Genomic DNA, 16,630 nt, shown 5'->3' with positions numbered 1-16,630 from the left:
TAATTGCCAAAAAAAAAATTGGAGGGTGCAGCTTAGGTGGCTCCATAGATAGAGAGCCAGGCATGGAGATGGGAAGACCCGGGTTCAAATCTGACCTTAGACACTTTCCAGCTGTGTGACCCTGGGCAAGTCACTTGACTTCCATTTCTAGCCCTTACCACTCTTCTGCCTTAGAACCAACACAAAGTATAAATCCTAAGATGGGAGGTGAAGGTTTTAAAAATAAAAACAAAACAGTTGGTGACTCAACCAGGTCGGCAGTGGATTTGCAGGAACGACTCCCGATTAGCTCAGAAGATCCTGAATACAACGTCTGGTGATGCCTGTAAGGGCCTGGATCCCCAAAGGTAGACAGACACGCGTGGACGGGCCGTGGGCGCTGGCGCTGGTGCTTGGCGGACTGAAGGCCCCGCAGGCCCATCCACGCTTCTCCCCGCCTCCCTCTACCTTCGATAGAGCTGGAGCCAAGAAGAGGCCTGTCCAAAGCGGCTCCTCTCTCCTGGTCTCTGTGGGCTGGCCATCAGGCTGGCCCACGTGTTGACCACTCAGTAACGATGACGTCAAGTGTCGGCGTCCGCAGGGGCTTAGCTGAACTATTCGAGATTTGCTCCTATAATAAGCCTATTTCTCCACAGCATTTTGAAGCAAAAAGGTAAAAAGAAATGCATTATGATGATGCAAAGATCCAGCAAATTAGCTTACCAGGGAAAGCCTAAATGGACCAACAGAAACCATGAATGGAGGTAACACCACCAGCAACAGAGCTAGGAAAGGAAGCTCCGAGAACACGCTGAAGGGAAAGTCCCCGCCAAAGCGTCCGCTTCCCAGAAGGGGATTTTATTGGCCTCAGAACAAAGAAGGCTTTTCCCAAGTGGGTCCCAGCGACCCGGCAGCGGCCAGGCAAAGCTCGACCCTGAAGGGAATCAAGTCCTGAAGACATCAGTTCATCTCAGTTGTTTCTCTTCCGGTCAGACTTTGGGAAGCAGCCCCAGGCTCTGCTGGTAAATGGGGGGCCCATGATGTACCCCAGGGAAGATGTCCTCACATTTTACTTTAACCCTTCACGTTCCCATGGAGACATCCCATGAGGTGGCCCACCAGAGCCCCAACTTGGCGTTCCAGTTACCCAAGTGGTCCTGGCACTCTAGCACCTGTTTCTGACCAGCAATGCCTTTGGATTCTCTCAGAATATGACTCAAGGGACAGTCAGATGGTTCAGTGAAGAGAGCCAGGCCTGGGGCAGGGAGGTCCTGAGTTCAAATGTGGACACTTCCTTGCTGTGAGAATCTGGGCAAGTTGCTTAAGCCCCTCCTGCTCTGCTGGAACCAATACTTAGCATGGATTAGACGGCAAGTGAGGGGTTAAAAAATACATCCAATGGCCCAGTGCTCTGGCAGCTGCTGGGAAGGCCAGACGCCCTCTCCACTCAGCAGCCTGTGGTGCACAGAATCTTACCAAGGCTTCACCCTGTCCAGTGCCAAGTCAGGGATCCTCAGAAGCGGCCAAACAGCCTTTAAGTGCCCACTATGGGCCAGGCACTGGGCTAAATTGTGGAGATACAAAGGCATTAATGCTTGGCCCTGCCCTCCGCCTCACATCGTAATGGGGAAGGCAATGGGCAAACAATGGCGTCCATATGGATTGACCTCTATACACAAGAAACTTCAATTCTGGCCTTCTTTCAGAGGTGTGATTGGAGCAGACTCTACTGGCCATGGAGGGAAAGCATCCCACCAGAAAAGAGGGAAGTGCCACATCTTTCTGGCTCCCATCCTACCTGTTAGACCTGGCCTAGAAACCGCCCCCAAGACTGGAGGATTTTACCAATCTTCCTGGTTGTCCCAGATTCAGTGACCACCTGACCTTGGCCTCTGCCAAGCACCTGTCATTTGAGCTGTTGGTCTGTATTCCGATGACAACACGTGGACCAGGCTGCCCCGAAGAACCCCTCTTCCCAAGTATTTGGGGCCTTGGGCAGTAGATGGGTAACCTTCTGGCTCGTTTGTTCTCTCAGCCCTTGCTGCTGCAGGCCAACAAAGCCTCTGCTGGGTTCCCAAACTGTTCCAAGCCATTCAGATCCCACAGCCTCTCCTGTCTGGGCCCCTTCCCCTCACGTTAGCCCGTCCCCCAGAGAATATGCACACACAGAAACTAAATACAAAATCAAATACTTTAATGAAATTGGGGAGCAGGGAAAGAAACAGCTCAGATATACCACTAAAACTGATACTGCTGGCTGTGGACTCATTTCTTACATCTTCTGTTTTAACAAGCAAGCAGAAAGACAAACTACGAATTCTTCAAAGTTTCAAATATCCTGAGTAGAGAGTTGTGTTTTTTTAAACCACATAAAATGCATATATATGAAACTTCTCTATTCATGAGCCGGTGTCCTGCACTCAGCATTGCACAGATAAAAATAGACTACTTTCAATACACAGATCTAAATACTTCACATTTTAAATCAGAATTCTCTACACAAGTTTTAAGTTGACAGAATTCAAGTTCCAAATTTTCAGTATAATAGCTTTAACTTGTATTAAACACATGTTTATTTACAATGTGGATAAAGTGTAAGGGTACCTAGTAAGGCCATATTACCATATTGTACTGTTAAACACTGCAAAATATATACACAAATACAACCTAATATAGGCAGAAGTTCTAAAAATCACTTTTCTTGGTTTAACGTAATTGAGTTTCTGTATGGGGGGGACGGGAGAAGGGAGGACAGACAGCTTGTAGTTAGCACCAAGCTACACCAACAGTTTAAATAAACATTTGAGCTTTCTTCCAGCTCCATTCAGAAGGGCTGTTCAGGTTGGGAGTGGAATAAGGAAGAGGCCCACTCTCAATTCCCTCGAGGGTTGTGGCTGTCCATCCATCTGTATCAGTACTAACACTTGCTACAGGGATAGACCCGCAGCCACCTTCCAAGGAAGGCCTGGATGCCCAACTAGACAGTTGTTGGGGGAACCAAGCTGTCTACCTGATTCTATCTTCAGTCTTATGACCATGTTCATTAAATGACCATTTCCCTTTGAATTCATGCTTAACAAGTTGAGGAACAAATAAAGCAGAGATGATGGTCGTCAGACACCAACCCAGCCAGACTACAAGAAAGAAGGGAGCAGAGGTCCTGTCTGCATCCAAAGGGAGAAGGAAGCACAGCTGCTGATGACCCTCCAGGCCTCATCTCCTGTGCCTGCTGTGTCCAGGATGTTCTCGCTCATAGCGATGGCCAGTTCGCTCATAAGACCGAGAACGTTCCCGCCTCTGATCCCTGTAGTAATGACTCTTCTTCTTGTATTTCCCAGAATTATCTGAACGTTCCCTGGACCGACTTCTAGAACGTGACGAGCTCCGGCTCCGAGACTTCCGAGGTTTCTGGGCTGCATACTTATAGTCCTTTGATTTTTTGTAGGTCCTGATCTTGGAGCCCTTGTAAGAACCTCCATGGTTGGCCTGTCTTGGGGGAGAATCACTGCGACTCCGCGAGCGGCTCTGGGACTTTGAACCACTGGAAGTTGAACAGCTTTCACTTTTCCTAGAGAAAAAAAACAATCCCCAATGAAACTTCTCCATGATGAAGCCTAATCTCCCAAGCTGAGCCTGTAACTCTACAAGCCACCCAAGGAGAGGCAGAGAGATAGGCTGTTCAAACGTACCTCCTCTTAGGAGATGCTGATCTGGACTGTGATCTTGAGTAGCTCTGGTCCCGACTTCCACTGCGGCTTCTACTTTCTCTGCCTTTTGGCAAGCTGTCAAGGGAAAAGTCTCATTAGGCAGACTGAGGCACCAGCCCAGTCACCCTTAACAGAACACCCCTCCCCAGCAGAGGGCCTCACCCATTCACTGGACTGTTGGATTTGGCCCTCTTAGCACCCTCCATTTTTCTTTTGGCATTCTTCATCGCTTGCACAGAAAGTGGAGAAGGTTTATTTCCTTTGCTTTCTTTGGGGGATTCTAACAAGACAAATGTAAGAAATTAGATGAGATGGCAACAATAAAGTATCGGTGAGAACTTAACCCAAAGGCTGAGACTTCCCCCAAGTCCTCCTTGCCTAATTCCATACCAGAGCCCCAAACTAAGGCAAGAACATACCTGTTAACCAAGCTATTCTTCCTAATGTCAAAGGAAGCTTGGGAAAACCTAGAAGCAAACCTCACTGGCATTCCACTGCCTCTGGGCTTTATCATACATAGAAGAGAGCAAGGGGCCTCAACAGATTATAATTTGATTAAACCTATGGATCTCATCACACCTCAATAGTTGGCCCACCCTCCTCCCAGCCGTACCAACTACATAAGGAAAACTTTCAGAAAGGTTATCATCTATTCTCATATATATATTCTCCAAACCATCCCTCACATAGGCTCACATTATTCCTAGAGGTGACTTCTGACCCACAATCTCAAGGATCAAAGGAATCTGTGAGGCTCAAAAGCACTTCACAAGCACACTCTTATCTGCCTTTCAAGGGTGGTTCCACATGGCTTCCTTGCTGCTGCTGGCATCAGACAGTGCTTTGCACTTCCTGTCCCCACATCTTTGCACAAGCATTTCCCCCCTGCCTAGAACTCCTCCCTCAAGCAGATACATACTACCCCTTTTCAAAGCTCAGTTGAAGAACATTTTCTTGATTCCTCAGCTGCCTGGGCTTCTCTCACCATGCACACTAAGTGCCCTGAAGGCAGGGATGGTTTCATTTTTCTCTCTGTATTCCTTTATGGTGGCACCATTTGGAAAGGCCAGGAGGAAACTCTGGAGAACAATAATTCACTAAGGGGCATAGAGTTCTAGAGGAAGCTCTAACTTTCTGAGTTCCAAATCCCTTCTCAGAATGCTTGAGGTGCATAAAATACACAGGTTTACAAAAAAAAAAAGACTGAAGCACCACAATATCAGAAAATACATGTCCACAACCCCATGGAAAGAAACCTCCTTACAAAGTCAACAATGGAGCCCCAAGAAGGGAGACCTTTGCCAGACCCTCACCTATTTTAGGAACAGGGGAAAAGCCCGATGTGTTGTCTGAAATAGGGGTCCCATCTGCAAGCAGGCCTTTAGCTTGGGCTTTTGCCTCTTCTAGGGCATGCTTTTTCTTTTCAACTTCACTTTCCAAATATGTCAGATCGACCTACAAAATCCACGCCAGCCAAAAAAAAAGTCAAGAGATCAAAGTTCAGTGGTCAAACATAATTAAGGAGGAAAAAATACCAAAGTATATATAGATAGCAGAAAAAGAAAATAAACCTTTTTCCGAGTATAGAGCAATAAAATTTTAAAGCAGATTTCTTGTATCTCTTCCTCAGATGCTCCAAACAATAGAAACCAATGGGGACGATTAGGAAGAGGAATCTAGAAAAAGAAATGCTACCATCAATATTCACACCTTCATGGCTGGCTATGTTAGTGCCAGGAATAGAAAAGGAAAAGGACAATGGAGGCCAGGTATTTTGTTTACCAAACCCAGCACTGCTCCAGTAAAAATATTTTTAAAAACTGAAATACAATTAGTTGTCCACTGGCCTTCAGAATTTACAAGTTCAAAAAGGTCAGGAAAGGCAACTAATCAAATTATTTTAATTTACCCACATGAGTAAAATGTATCATGCAAAACAAGCTCATCTGGGAACCACCACCATTTCAACCACCCATTTTATACAGGATTAAGTCAAATACTGACCTCTAATGTCCTAGCAGCAAGATAGATACACGCACAGGCAATGCTCTCTGGCTGGAACCTGACAAAGACATCTGTTCGGAGACTATCATTCATATAGTTCCTAAAAATCAAACACAAAAGAATTGCAACTCCCCAAGGAAATGCTGAACAAGTCTGCATTCACTATAAAATATTACTTCATTTCTAAGCATTCTACCCCTAAATCTGAAGGCTAGACAGTCCTGTAAATCTCAAGAGTTAATGGAGGATCATTAGAATAACTGCTTCTGGACACAGGGCAGGAGGGAAGGGATAATAATTTTGTTTTTGTTTTGTTTTTAAAGCTGACTTTGTCAGATAATACTGTTATGAAAGAGAACCAATTTTAACTTTACTTTTCCCTGCTAAGACTACTGGCCTGCTCTCATGCAAAAGCACAACGCTTTAGAAAGACAAAATCTACCATAGTGGTTAAAAGTATTCAATTAAAGGAATTTATGCTCAATCTCCGTAGTGCAGAGAAGCATGCAAACTCAAGCCATCAGCTGAGCACTGGTCCTTTCTGGAGTTCTTCTGAGATTAGCCATCCTCTTCCCTGCAGTTCCTTTGCACCAGAAAAATGTTTGCTTTTTTGGTTTGGTTTTGTTTTTCAACCTGTCCATTTCCCATGACGGACTGATTCACAGCATCCGGAACAGAATCCATTTTGATGGGGAAAAACGCCCTTGTGCGTAATTCGGGTATATGGGAACATCATGCAGAGGAAGGCTCAATACCCAAAGGGAAATCCTCTTCGCAGGTTTATCAAAGAATCGTTTCCAAATTGTCCCATTTCAACAAGGAGTCTTAAAATGAACATTCACAGAATCAGACAATGGCAATAAAATACTGGAAGTTTCACAGTCAGTAAAAACACATTTAAAAACTATATGGCAATTTAAAAATTATCAAAGTACAAAAGGTTTGTGTCTAAACAGAATGCAAAATATTAATTTACTACATTTTCATCGTTATTCCTTCAGAGAAAGGCACTTAAAATTTGATATACTAAAATCAGAACTTGGGCATCTGGCTGTAGATCAAGTTTGGTGAGAGAGGTTAAGACTTGACCCCAGGAGATCAGAACTTGCTTTAAGTTATGATTTTTAACTCTAGAGAGTTTTCAAAGCATAGCCAGCAATTCCCCCATGTTCAGCATCATTCATGGACCAGACCACCCCATACTGTGATCTCTACCCACCCATAAGTTTTTAAAAGAATTACATTAAGTTGTTAAAATTATAATCAAGGAAAGCACTCTATATGACTACAAAAGGTAGTGCTCTAAGCAATAATAAACAACAAAATATGGTCACCATTAGATTAGACTTTGGAAAATCCCACATAACTGTACATTTGTTGGTCAGTAAAACCTATCATTTTTTGCCAGCAAACATGATTTTAAACATTTTAGCTACAGTGATTAATCAAAACAGCCACAAACAATAAATGTGCCCAATTCCGTTCCATAACTTATAATAAAAGTCCTAAAATACAAAACAATTAAGAACATTTAAAAAATAAGAATACTGAATATTTTTACTTGTTGCTGTACTTGGAATTTACAATGTTTAAGAAAGTATGTCAACGTTTAAAGGTGTGTACCTTTTATTAAACTATAGCTGTTGCTGGAAAAAGTGCAACTGAGGAATTTTTAGAAATGTAGAGCTGAGCCAAGACACACAGACCCATAGGCTACAACTACCAATCTGGACAGACCCCCAGTCTGTCACTTTTTAGCACCCCACCCCACCCCTTAATTTTGCAAAGAAAAAGGTAGCACACCTTTAATATACAGGTACAGCAGCTTTAAAGTGACAAAATTTAAGTTAAGACAGTTATAAAATCTAATAAATACAATTGTCAAAGCACAACAAAAAAATGAACAAGAAAAAAAAGTCAAAGATAACCACAAGCAGCAGTCGGCCAGTTACTATACTATCGTATATACCACCTGTCTAGAGCCAGCCTTCTCTGGAGAGCCTGCATTGGATTGACTGAAGACGGCAGCTATCCCTGCACCAAAGCGCTTGGACAGCAGAGGAGAAGTCTTAGTCACTTACCCTCAGAGGCTACCCTTTGATTAAAAGAGTACAGAAAAGAAAAGTCAAAATAGGTTCTCCATCAAACAAGTAATAGCACCAGACAGTTCAGTCAGCAGAAATATGACCCTTAATAGATTTAACTCCATGAAAAAAAAAAAACCACAAAACACAAAAATCCCACACACACTAAACTGTTAAATCCAAATTTGCTTCAAGCATACACATTGCTAAAAATCAACGCCTGGAATTTTAGGAAATTCTTCCGACCCTCTCCTTCCTCCCACAGGGATTTAATAGAAGCAGACAGAAATTTTATAACAGATGTTAAGCCACTAGCCTGGGTCTACTTTAGTGTCTCTGATATCCCTGTATTATGTCCAGTGCTCCAAATCAAGAGGTGGCAGGGATTTCTGGCACAAGGAGGGTTACTAAGTACCTCTTTTATGTACTTTGCCCAAAGGAAAGACCACTTCAACCCTTTCAATTAAGAGGAAGGGAAAGCAATGGAAAACAGGGAGGAAACAGGGGAGGAGGATATACACTACCTTACCATTAAGACAGTGCCTGAAATTTTAAGAGGCTGATCGAAATCTACACAGCAGACTGGGGCACTTCAGACAACTGTGGAGCCCACAACCAAAGTCATGGGATAGACTACCCACTGCCCAAAGTGCCTCAAACCAACATATTTCTGCCACTGCCCTTGCTGGTCTCTTAAAACAAAAAAAATCAACTTACCATGAGGTCTGGACCAGGTGTTGATTACGCTCACATTCTAACACCTGAAGGTACATAACGATTATCTGGAAGATACGGGTCATTCAGTTATTACCAAGAATCTTTAGATTCCAGAATTCAGTTCATAGGGGCAACCATGCAGCAAATGAGATCATGATGCTAGATTTCAAGGAGTGGCCTCATGATGGTATATCCAGACAGACAAGATAGCACTGTTGATGCTGAGCATTTGCTGAAGGATATACACTCCCTGCTTTGCAGTGTGCATTGGGACATTGGGTTGGGGCGGTAGCTGGGCCCTACTAAGCATGCCTCACCTCCACATCATGCAGTTCTAATCTAACATTTGCCCTTAATTCAACTTCTACTGTGGGATCAGCTTGTTCTACACATCTCAATTGCTATCTCACACAGTAACAGCAAACTACAAGGACTACTCCTAATAAAAGCCAAAAGGCAGTGTTTAAAAATCTAAAGCCAGGAGATAAAGATAAGGAAGACCATGGTGATCAAGGTTAAATTTCTCATCTAAGTGGCAGTTAATAGCACAGGAAGGGGGAAAAAAACACCTCCTGTTGCTGGAGGTAGTAAAATACTCAAGTGCATTTAGGCATGCTCCTTTTGCTGATACAATCAGATTTACTTCACTCTAAAAGAAAAGGGCTCTGGGAACGCTGGCAATTCAAAGTGGGAAAAAGAGAAAGCGTCACCAAATAAGGATTATCAAGTCAGCAGCAGTGACAACAAATAAGGAAAAATAAAAATGTTTCTACCCCGACAGAAACCAGTGTACATTTTTACAGTAGAGCCATAGATTTGGTTTTAAATAACCATATATGCAATCTTTAGACATCTGATAGGACCACCATGCTAAGGGCAGAAACTGGTAAGCCAAGTCAAACCAGCAATCCAACCACCTCTGTGTTTTCATTCATTGGTAAAAGTGGACAAATGTGATTTTTGTTTCTTAGCTAAATATTGATGTAAGTTAAGTCTAATGGGAGCATGTATTCGAGAACCATTTCAGTGAAATTAAATTTACCCACCTTATGAGGGTGCTTTACATGGACACAGAACCCCAACTCCTTCAGAACTCTTCTCTCAGCCTTTATAATTTGGTTCTTCAAATTAACATAATCCTGATCCAAGAGCAGAGGTACAGGTTTCCTACAACAAATTCCAAGTTTCAAAACCCCCAAGGTCAAATGGAAAAATTAAAACCACTACTGAACATACATAGCTATAATGTATGGCATTATGCATGGATATGGCAAACATAAAGTTATTTCAATAGTCTGGGCACAAAGGCACCAAGAAATGCTGACTGATTTAACTTATGTCACTAATAACAGCACAAGAGCTTCTGAAATGGGCAGTGAAGGGAACTTTCACCCATTCAGAGTACAAAGTACTTAGCTAAGATCATCAGTAATCTGTCTTTTCACTAGTCAAAAGGTACAATTCACCAAAAGCCAAAGACGATGGCAAAGGAAACAAAAACCAATACGTATAGTTTGACAATATAGACTCACTAATTTTTGCTTATCTGGTCTCAAATTCCTACTCTACTATTTTTGACTTAGTATGACCTCATGTAAGCCCTATAACCTCTATGGGTTTAAATTTTTATATCAGTAAAACAAGCAGACCGTTATAGATGATCTTAGAGGACCCTCTATGTCCCTTCCTAGGTAATAGGTCCTATGATCCTAATAACCTATGGTTCTTTTGAATATACTCAAAAAATACCCAGAACACTTACTTTTTCTCCCTCAAATGCCGAAGTCGATGAAACACATTAATTACGTCCCTTATCCGTCTTGGAGCTTCTTCTATTTTGGAGGCCAGATGAACACAGGCCATTGATACGTGCTGAAATATAAGTATTGCAACATACTGATGTTTTGCTCAAATCTGGAACTGTGATCGCCTCCAACAGCTTAAGGAGGGCTAATAAGAGAAAATGGCAGGTAAATACAAGAAACAGGACAACCTGCAAGATAAGCAGCGCTTTATAACTTACACGGCTTATCAAACACAATGAAGCAAAAATACTTAATCTAGTGAGGATATCTAGTGTTTGCAATTAGGACAAAAATCAAATGCATTATTGGGCTTCATATATTAAAATGTTATGTATTTAGCTTGAAACAGAAATGGGGAGGGGGGGAGGTTCTACTTACTTCCATGGAATGCTTCACAAACGATTTGGTATAAAAGAACCGTTGAAACAACACCTGCCCTGTAGCCATGGCCACCTAGAAAGGGAAAAGAATTCAAGATTATTTTTTTTTTTAAAAAGAACCATTCAAAATTTGTCAAAGTTTTCTCGATTAATTAAAAAAACACAAAACATTAAGTCTCATACAACTTACTGTATTCAAGAAAACATAAATCTTAAAGTAGTTGTTTTTTTTAATCCTTACCTTCTGTCTTAGAATTGATACAATTACTAATTCTAAGGCAGAAAAAGTGGTGCAGGCTAGGCAATCTGGGATCTTAGCAATTTGCCCAGGGTCTCACAGCTAATGTGTCTGAGGCCAAATTTGAACCCAGGCCCTCCCACCACCAGGCTGGCATTCTATACCCACAGTGCTCAGAATACAACTATCTACACTGTGGTCAATGAAAACAACTTCCCACCCCTTCATGGAGGTATTTCCTAAACATTAAATAAGTTGGCTTATTTGGCTAGAGTTGTCTCAAATGCATCCCATACACTGAGCCATCTTTCCAAGAGGAACAGATCCTGCTAATAAAATCCAGCAATAGGCAATCTGGAGAACACTCTGACCTGGGATGAGCAAAGGAAGGGCAGCAACAAGTTGGGATGGGGGAGGTGGCAAAGAAGGGCATCTGAGCAATCCTTTTCTGGCCCTCTTGCACAATACTGGGCAGCCCAGACAGCTGGGGAAAACCCAGAGTAGATTGTTTTTAGTTTTGTTTTCCTAGCTCCAGAACCGATTGCTTGGCAGGCTCTGTATCACCCAGAAAGCTACCAATGTAGGCAACACCCTCCTCCTTGGAAAAGGGGCCTCTCTCTACCCTATTTCTCCGAACCTCAACCTAATCACCCCAAGATGGTTTGTTTCTCGTGGTTGCTTTCAAGTGGACAAGTTTTCTCCAGGTCCTAAAAAGTATATCGCTCAACAGAATACAAGCTGGGCCAGGGCTTCCCTAAGAAGCGCTCTCATTTGCACAGATATTTTTTTTAAAAACCTGATCTTTCTGGGCAAGACATCGAAGCCAGCCCAGGGCCACTTCCACACATCCCACCTGTTCCCCTTCCCCAGGTCCTTTTTGGAGCCTTTGGTGGCGAGGAACCACAAAAAACCTCTCCCTCTGAATGGTATTACTTTTTCTTAGGGTCTGCTGTATTCCAATGAGGTGTCCCCCCCCCCCTTAAGGGAGGGGAGGCACCTTACTGGGATCAGAGTCTCTCCCAGGTCTTGGTCCTTATTTAGGATAAGAAAAAACGACCTCAGAAATGTTGGGTGACTTAAGACCATGGGAGGGGCCTCTGCCGTAGACATGGAGACCCAGCTTTCATTTTACACAAGGGGAAACTGAGGCCCTAGGATAATTCCGGATTTTTAGGATCTCAGGAACGTGGACTGAAAGCCCATTGGCTATACAGAGGAGTATACTGAGGCTGGGCAGGGCGCGGTGCCCTAAGCCCACTGTTCGGCACGGAAGGACTCTGAAGTCAGAGGTCCGCCGTAAGTCCCTCCCCAAAAAAAGAGGCCGCCGCCCTGGGGGGCGGGGGGGAGCGGTAATACCTGGACCTTCCAATGGCCCCATGCCCAGCATTGTCCCGGACGGCTCCGGGAACAAAGGAACAGCCGGGCTGCCTCTCTCCCCTCCCCCTCCCGTCCTCTTTCCCCTCCCCCCCAGCGCTCGCGCCTGCGCGCTGGTGGCCGGGCGGGGCGGCGGCGGTTACCTCGGCCTCGAGGCCTACTCCCTTCCCCCCCTCCCACCCTCCGGACCCTTACACCCCCAGCCGGGTCGGGCTTCCCCTCCCCCTCCCGGGCTGGGCCTCGTACGGACCTGCGGCAGGCGCAGTAGGATGCCGGCCGCCTGGATGAGCTCGCAACCCACGACGCGCAGACCCGTCTCGGTGTCGGGGTCCAGACCGCTCGACATGGACGGCGTAAAACGCAGCTTGTCATCGGGCAGCAGGCAGTTCTCCAGCGTGATGAGCACGCCTGAGTACAGCCGGTCCCCAATCAACACGCCCGGGCCCGAGCCGCCCGAGCCCGCCGCCGCCGCCGCCCCGCCGGCCCCGCCGCCCGAGCCGGCCGCTGACGCCGCTCCGCCGGCCCCCGAGCCAGCCGCGGCCGCCGCTACAGCCGGGGCTCCCGCAGCTGCCGCCGCTGCCGCCATCTTGGGTCTTCTTCGTGCTTCTGGCCCCCGCCCGGCGGCACCTCCCTGCGCCCGCCCGCCCCCGAGGACTCCATTGGCCGCCGCCGCTCGGCCCCCGCCGCCGCTCTGCTCCGCGATTGGTTGCGGCGCGCGTCACTCGGGCCGCTCTCTCTGACTCACGGGCCGGGAATTCGGCGCGGGCTGGGGTGGGGGGAGGGAAGAGGAGCACGTTACCCAACGCGCATTGCGGTGTCTCCGCCTACAGTTCTACCTCCTCCCTCTTCTGTCTCCCAGAATACACCACGAGAGCGACTTGTCCATCAAAGCGTCAGATCTGTTCTCTAGGCGGAGCCAGAACTGGAAAAAGCCTCGTGCGAGAGGGGGTCTTTTGCTCCCCTAAACCCTCCCATGGATGAACTCTGAGCCGGAACAAGTTACTCTGCCTTAAGTGCTGGTTTTGGAAGCCCCGCTCTGAATCCAGCTTTGGCACCCCGTGCTAAGTCACTCTGAGCCCGAGTTTCCTCACAAGCAAATTGGGCATAAAAGAAGCACATGCCTGAGACTGTTCTTGTAAAAATCGACAAGTACTTAATAACAACAATAATAATTTATATAGCGCTTTAAGGTTTTCAAAGCACTTTAGACAGTCAAGCATTCATTAAACTGCCCATCATACTCCATTTGCTGTATGGGGATGCAAAGAAAGGGGGAAGGAGCTCACAGATTAATGAAAACTGGATAAACAAATACACATCCTCCCAACAATACTAGAGTGAGGTGCTATGGTTTCCCCACTTTACATTACAGTTAAGGGAACTAAGGCAGAAAGCCTTTAAATCAGGCGCACAGCACAGAGCTAGTAAAGTGAGTAAGGCAAGATCTGAATTTGCTAACTCCAGATTAAGGGCTTCACCTAGGAAGAAAGTGCAGGGCAACTTATTAACAGGTATGGTGTGCCAGGCACTTCAGGGCATTAACTACATCCTGAGGTCCATGGAGTTGTTTTGGTAACTTTCAATATAATTGGCTTCTTGTATAATAAAAGTATTTTCTTTTTTTTTTAATTTAAATAACATGATTCCGGGAAGAGGAAGGAGGGAGTGCATAGGCTTCTCCAGATTCCCATGGTCCATGACCCCCCAAAAAATCAAGAAGCCCATGCTAGAACAGCCTCTGAGATCCCTTCTGGTTACCAAGGCTCAACCCCCCCCACCCCAGATTTTTCCTGGGCTCCTGCCTCCTGTATCATCCCACAATTGGTGAATCTTGTAGGTTCCAACCTTCTCACTGCACAATTCTCTTTGAGAGATCAATACCCTAGAAGAGGAGTTAATACCAGAGAATGTAGCAACTGTATCCTAATTGCATCTCCCACTCTCTAGTCTCTCCCCCTCCCTAATCTATATTCCAAACAGCTCCCTTAGTCATATTCCTTTTTCCTTCATTTATTAAGTATACACAAGGTTCACAGGACCATAAACAAGAAACTCTAGTGGTGGTAATCACATATTTGGATCAGGAAAAGACCTTCAAACGCATCTCAACAATTACCTCATTTCACAGATGAGAAAATTGAGGTCCAAAAATGGTCATGCAGATTTTATAGGATCTGGATTAAGTTGTGTTGCTAAAATTCTGGTCTGACCTTGTCAGGCCTCTACCTAAGATATTCTGATGAGATGGTATCTGTAAATGTGAGCTAATGTCATCTTCAGATCAAATCCCAGACGAGGCCATTCCAGAAACTGCACAAAATGAAATAGAATTGCCAAAGATGGGAAAACTCACTGCCCCAGGGGATGTGGGTGAATAGGTACACCCATGTATGCGTGATGTGTTCCTTCCATTGAAAACTGACAAGAAAAATCACTAAATTACTCATATTCCTTCTCCCACTGTCAGGATGACAGTTAAAAATTACCAGCATATAGACAAAAAAGATCAACAGAGCCCTTAAAAAATATACTAATACAAGGGCAGTTGGGTGGCTAAGTGGACAGAGAGCCAGCCTTGGAGACAGGGGGTCCTGGGTTCCAACCTGGCCTACTAACATACTCATAGTTTAATTTTTAATTTTTCTAAATGGCAACCACAAATCTTTTTAACTCATAAATTTAGTCAAACCATTTTTAACCCTTATACACTTGCCATTTGGATTCCTCTAAGATAGAAGCCTCTAAGCCTCTAAGATAGAAGCTGCAGTCTTTCAGTATCTCCAGAATGTAATGTTGCTAAGAGGGTGCTCCCTTCACAGACACAGGTTGCAGCCCTTCCAAGATGTGGGTCCTCAAGAGGTGCCACAGACAACCTGGTTTCGACCTCTGGAACTTAAGCCAGTCTGATGCCCCAGCTAAAAAATACACAAGTGAGGTCCAGCCCTCAGCCTGTCAGTCTCAAAGTTTCTGTTAGAGAACCAGACAGAGTTCCAACATTGCCTCAGTCTCGGATCCAGTCGAGCCCATAGCTCCAGGGGGTCCTCAGCAGGTGAAGCGGCTAGGTGGGAATGAGAGACAGAAGGCAGCTGTATGTGTGTATCTACCTGGGGCCAAGCTCTGCATGAAATGTCTGCTTCGCCATGCCCAAGGTTAGCCTTTATTTTTCTTTGCACACAGCTACATTATTCAATATACACGTTCAAGTAAAGATAATTGGATGTGATACATTAACTTTTAAAAAATCATTTGATTAACATTCTGAGATCATTCTATATTCTTGTATTGTAACTATTGATCTGACAGGATACACAAAGATTTTACACAAGATAAAGTATTTCATCACAGGTGGCTTAATTTTCTCACTAACCTGTGACAAGCTTGAGTTTACAGACAATCAAGGAAAATCACTTATCACCTTTAATAAAAATAGATAACCAATCAGAAATCCTGAAGACAATGAACAATTATAGCAGTGAAATTGAGAGATCAAAAAACACAACTCAGATTTAATATTAGGCTAATCATTTTTCAGGGTTTGTTAGGGAGTTTTTTCAGGGAGGGTTTTGGTTGGTAAAATCCAGTCACTGAGGCATGATGAAGCATGGTTTACCAAAGCATTTTGTATAGGCATCTCCTTGACTGATTTATGTACTGGCTTAGGAAAATAAGTTTTGGAGCATGGGAATAGGGGATGTCTGGGCACAGCTTGTGGGTACAGCTTTTGCTGGGAATTATATACCTAAGCAAAAGTTAATCCATGATGGTCTTTTGGGTTTGGTTTTGTGAGTCTGGTCTTTTGGTGATATTTTGGGGGAATAGTGTGCAAGTATTTTGCTCTTATATTTTTTCAGAGACTAAGGAGAGGACAATCATCATATCAATTCCATTAGTAAGGGATGTTGATGAGAGAAGTCATACAGAAGGGGCTGAGTGGGCAATTCCATCCTGCCAAGGAGTCACTTTGTGACCTCCTGGCTTCCATGAGTGACTATGTCAAGTCATCATGGCCTGATGGCTCCCAGCACAACTCCAACCAGCCTAACCTCCAGACCCCAAGATCACAAAGATGTGGGAAGTTAGCCAGATTATAGGATGTAGTTTTGGTCTCTACACAGGGGCAGAGGAGAGGGAAAGGTAATGGACAGAGCTCTGGGCCTAGAGTCAGGAAGATTCATCTCCCATAATTTGAATCCAGCCTCACTTAGTAGCAGGGTACCCCTAGACAAGTCACTTGACCCTATATGTCTGTTTCCTCAGTTGGATAATGAACTGGAGAAGGAAATGGCAAACCATGTTGTCTTTGCCAAGAAAATCCCAAATGAAGTCACATACAGTTGAATAA

General features: G+C 44.6%; 1 protein-coding gene across 5 annotated transcripts; it reads right to left on the bottom strand.

Moving 5' to 3' along the window:
- Positions 1 to 2,152: 2,152 nt before the first annotated feature.
- Positions 2,153 to 12,889, bottom strand: CCNL2 (cyclin L2). Of its 5 annotated transcripts, XM_056796038.1 has the most exons (11): positions 12,539 to 12,889; positions 10,675 to 10,749; positions 10,254 to 10,363; positions 9,538 to 9,658; positions 8,492 to 8,556; positions 5,691 to 5,790; positions 5,258 to 5,362; positions 5,000 to 5,141; positions 3,849 to 3,966; positions 3,669 to 3,761; positions 2,153 to 3,547 (listed from the first exon to the last, which is right to left on the bottom strand). In XM_056796038.1, exons 1-11 carry the CDS (start codon positions 12,872 to 12,874, stop codon positions 3,193 to 3,195), a joined length of 1,620 nt encoding a protein of 539 aa, XP_056652016.1. In that variant the 5' UTR covers positions 12,875 to 12,889; the 3' UTR covers positions 2,153 to 3,192. The 5 variants fall into 5 exon arrangements, with proteins under 5 accessions (XP_056652016.1, XP_056652017.1, XP_056652018.1 ...); XM_056796039.1 differs by lacking the exon at positions 12,539 to 12,889 and having other exon boundaries at positions 10,254 to 10,441; XM_056796040.1 differs by lacking the exons at positions 9,538 to 9,658; positions 10,254 to 10,363; positions 10,675 to 10,749; positions 12,539 to 12,889 and adding an exon at positions 7,663 to 7,785.
- Between the last annotated feature and the right edge of the window lie 3,741 nt (positions 12,890 to 16,630).

The sequence above is a fragment of the Monodelphis domestica genome, chromosome 4, assembly GCF_027887165.1.
Source record: "Monodelphis domestica isolate mMonDom1 chromosome 4, mMonDom1.pri, whole genome shotgun sequence".
Taxonomy (NCBI): Eukaryota; Metazoa; Chordata; class Mammalia; order Didelphimorphia; family Didelphidae; genus Monodelphis; species Monodelphis domestica.
This window is presented reverse-complemented; position numbering and strand designations above follow the sequence as displayed.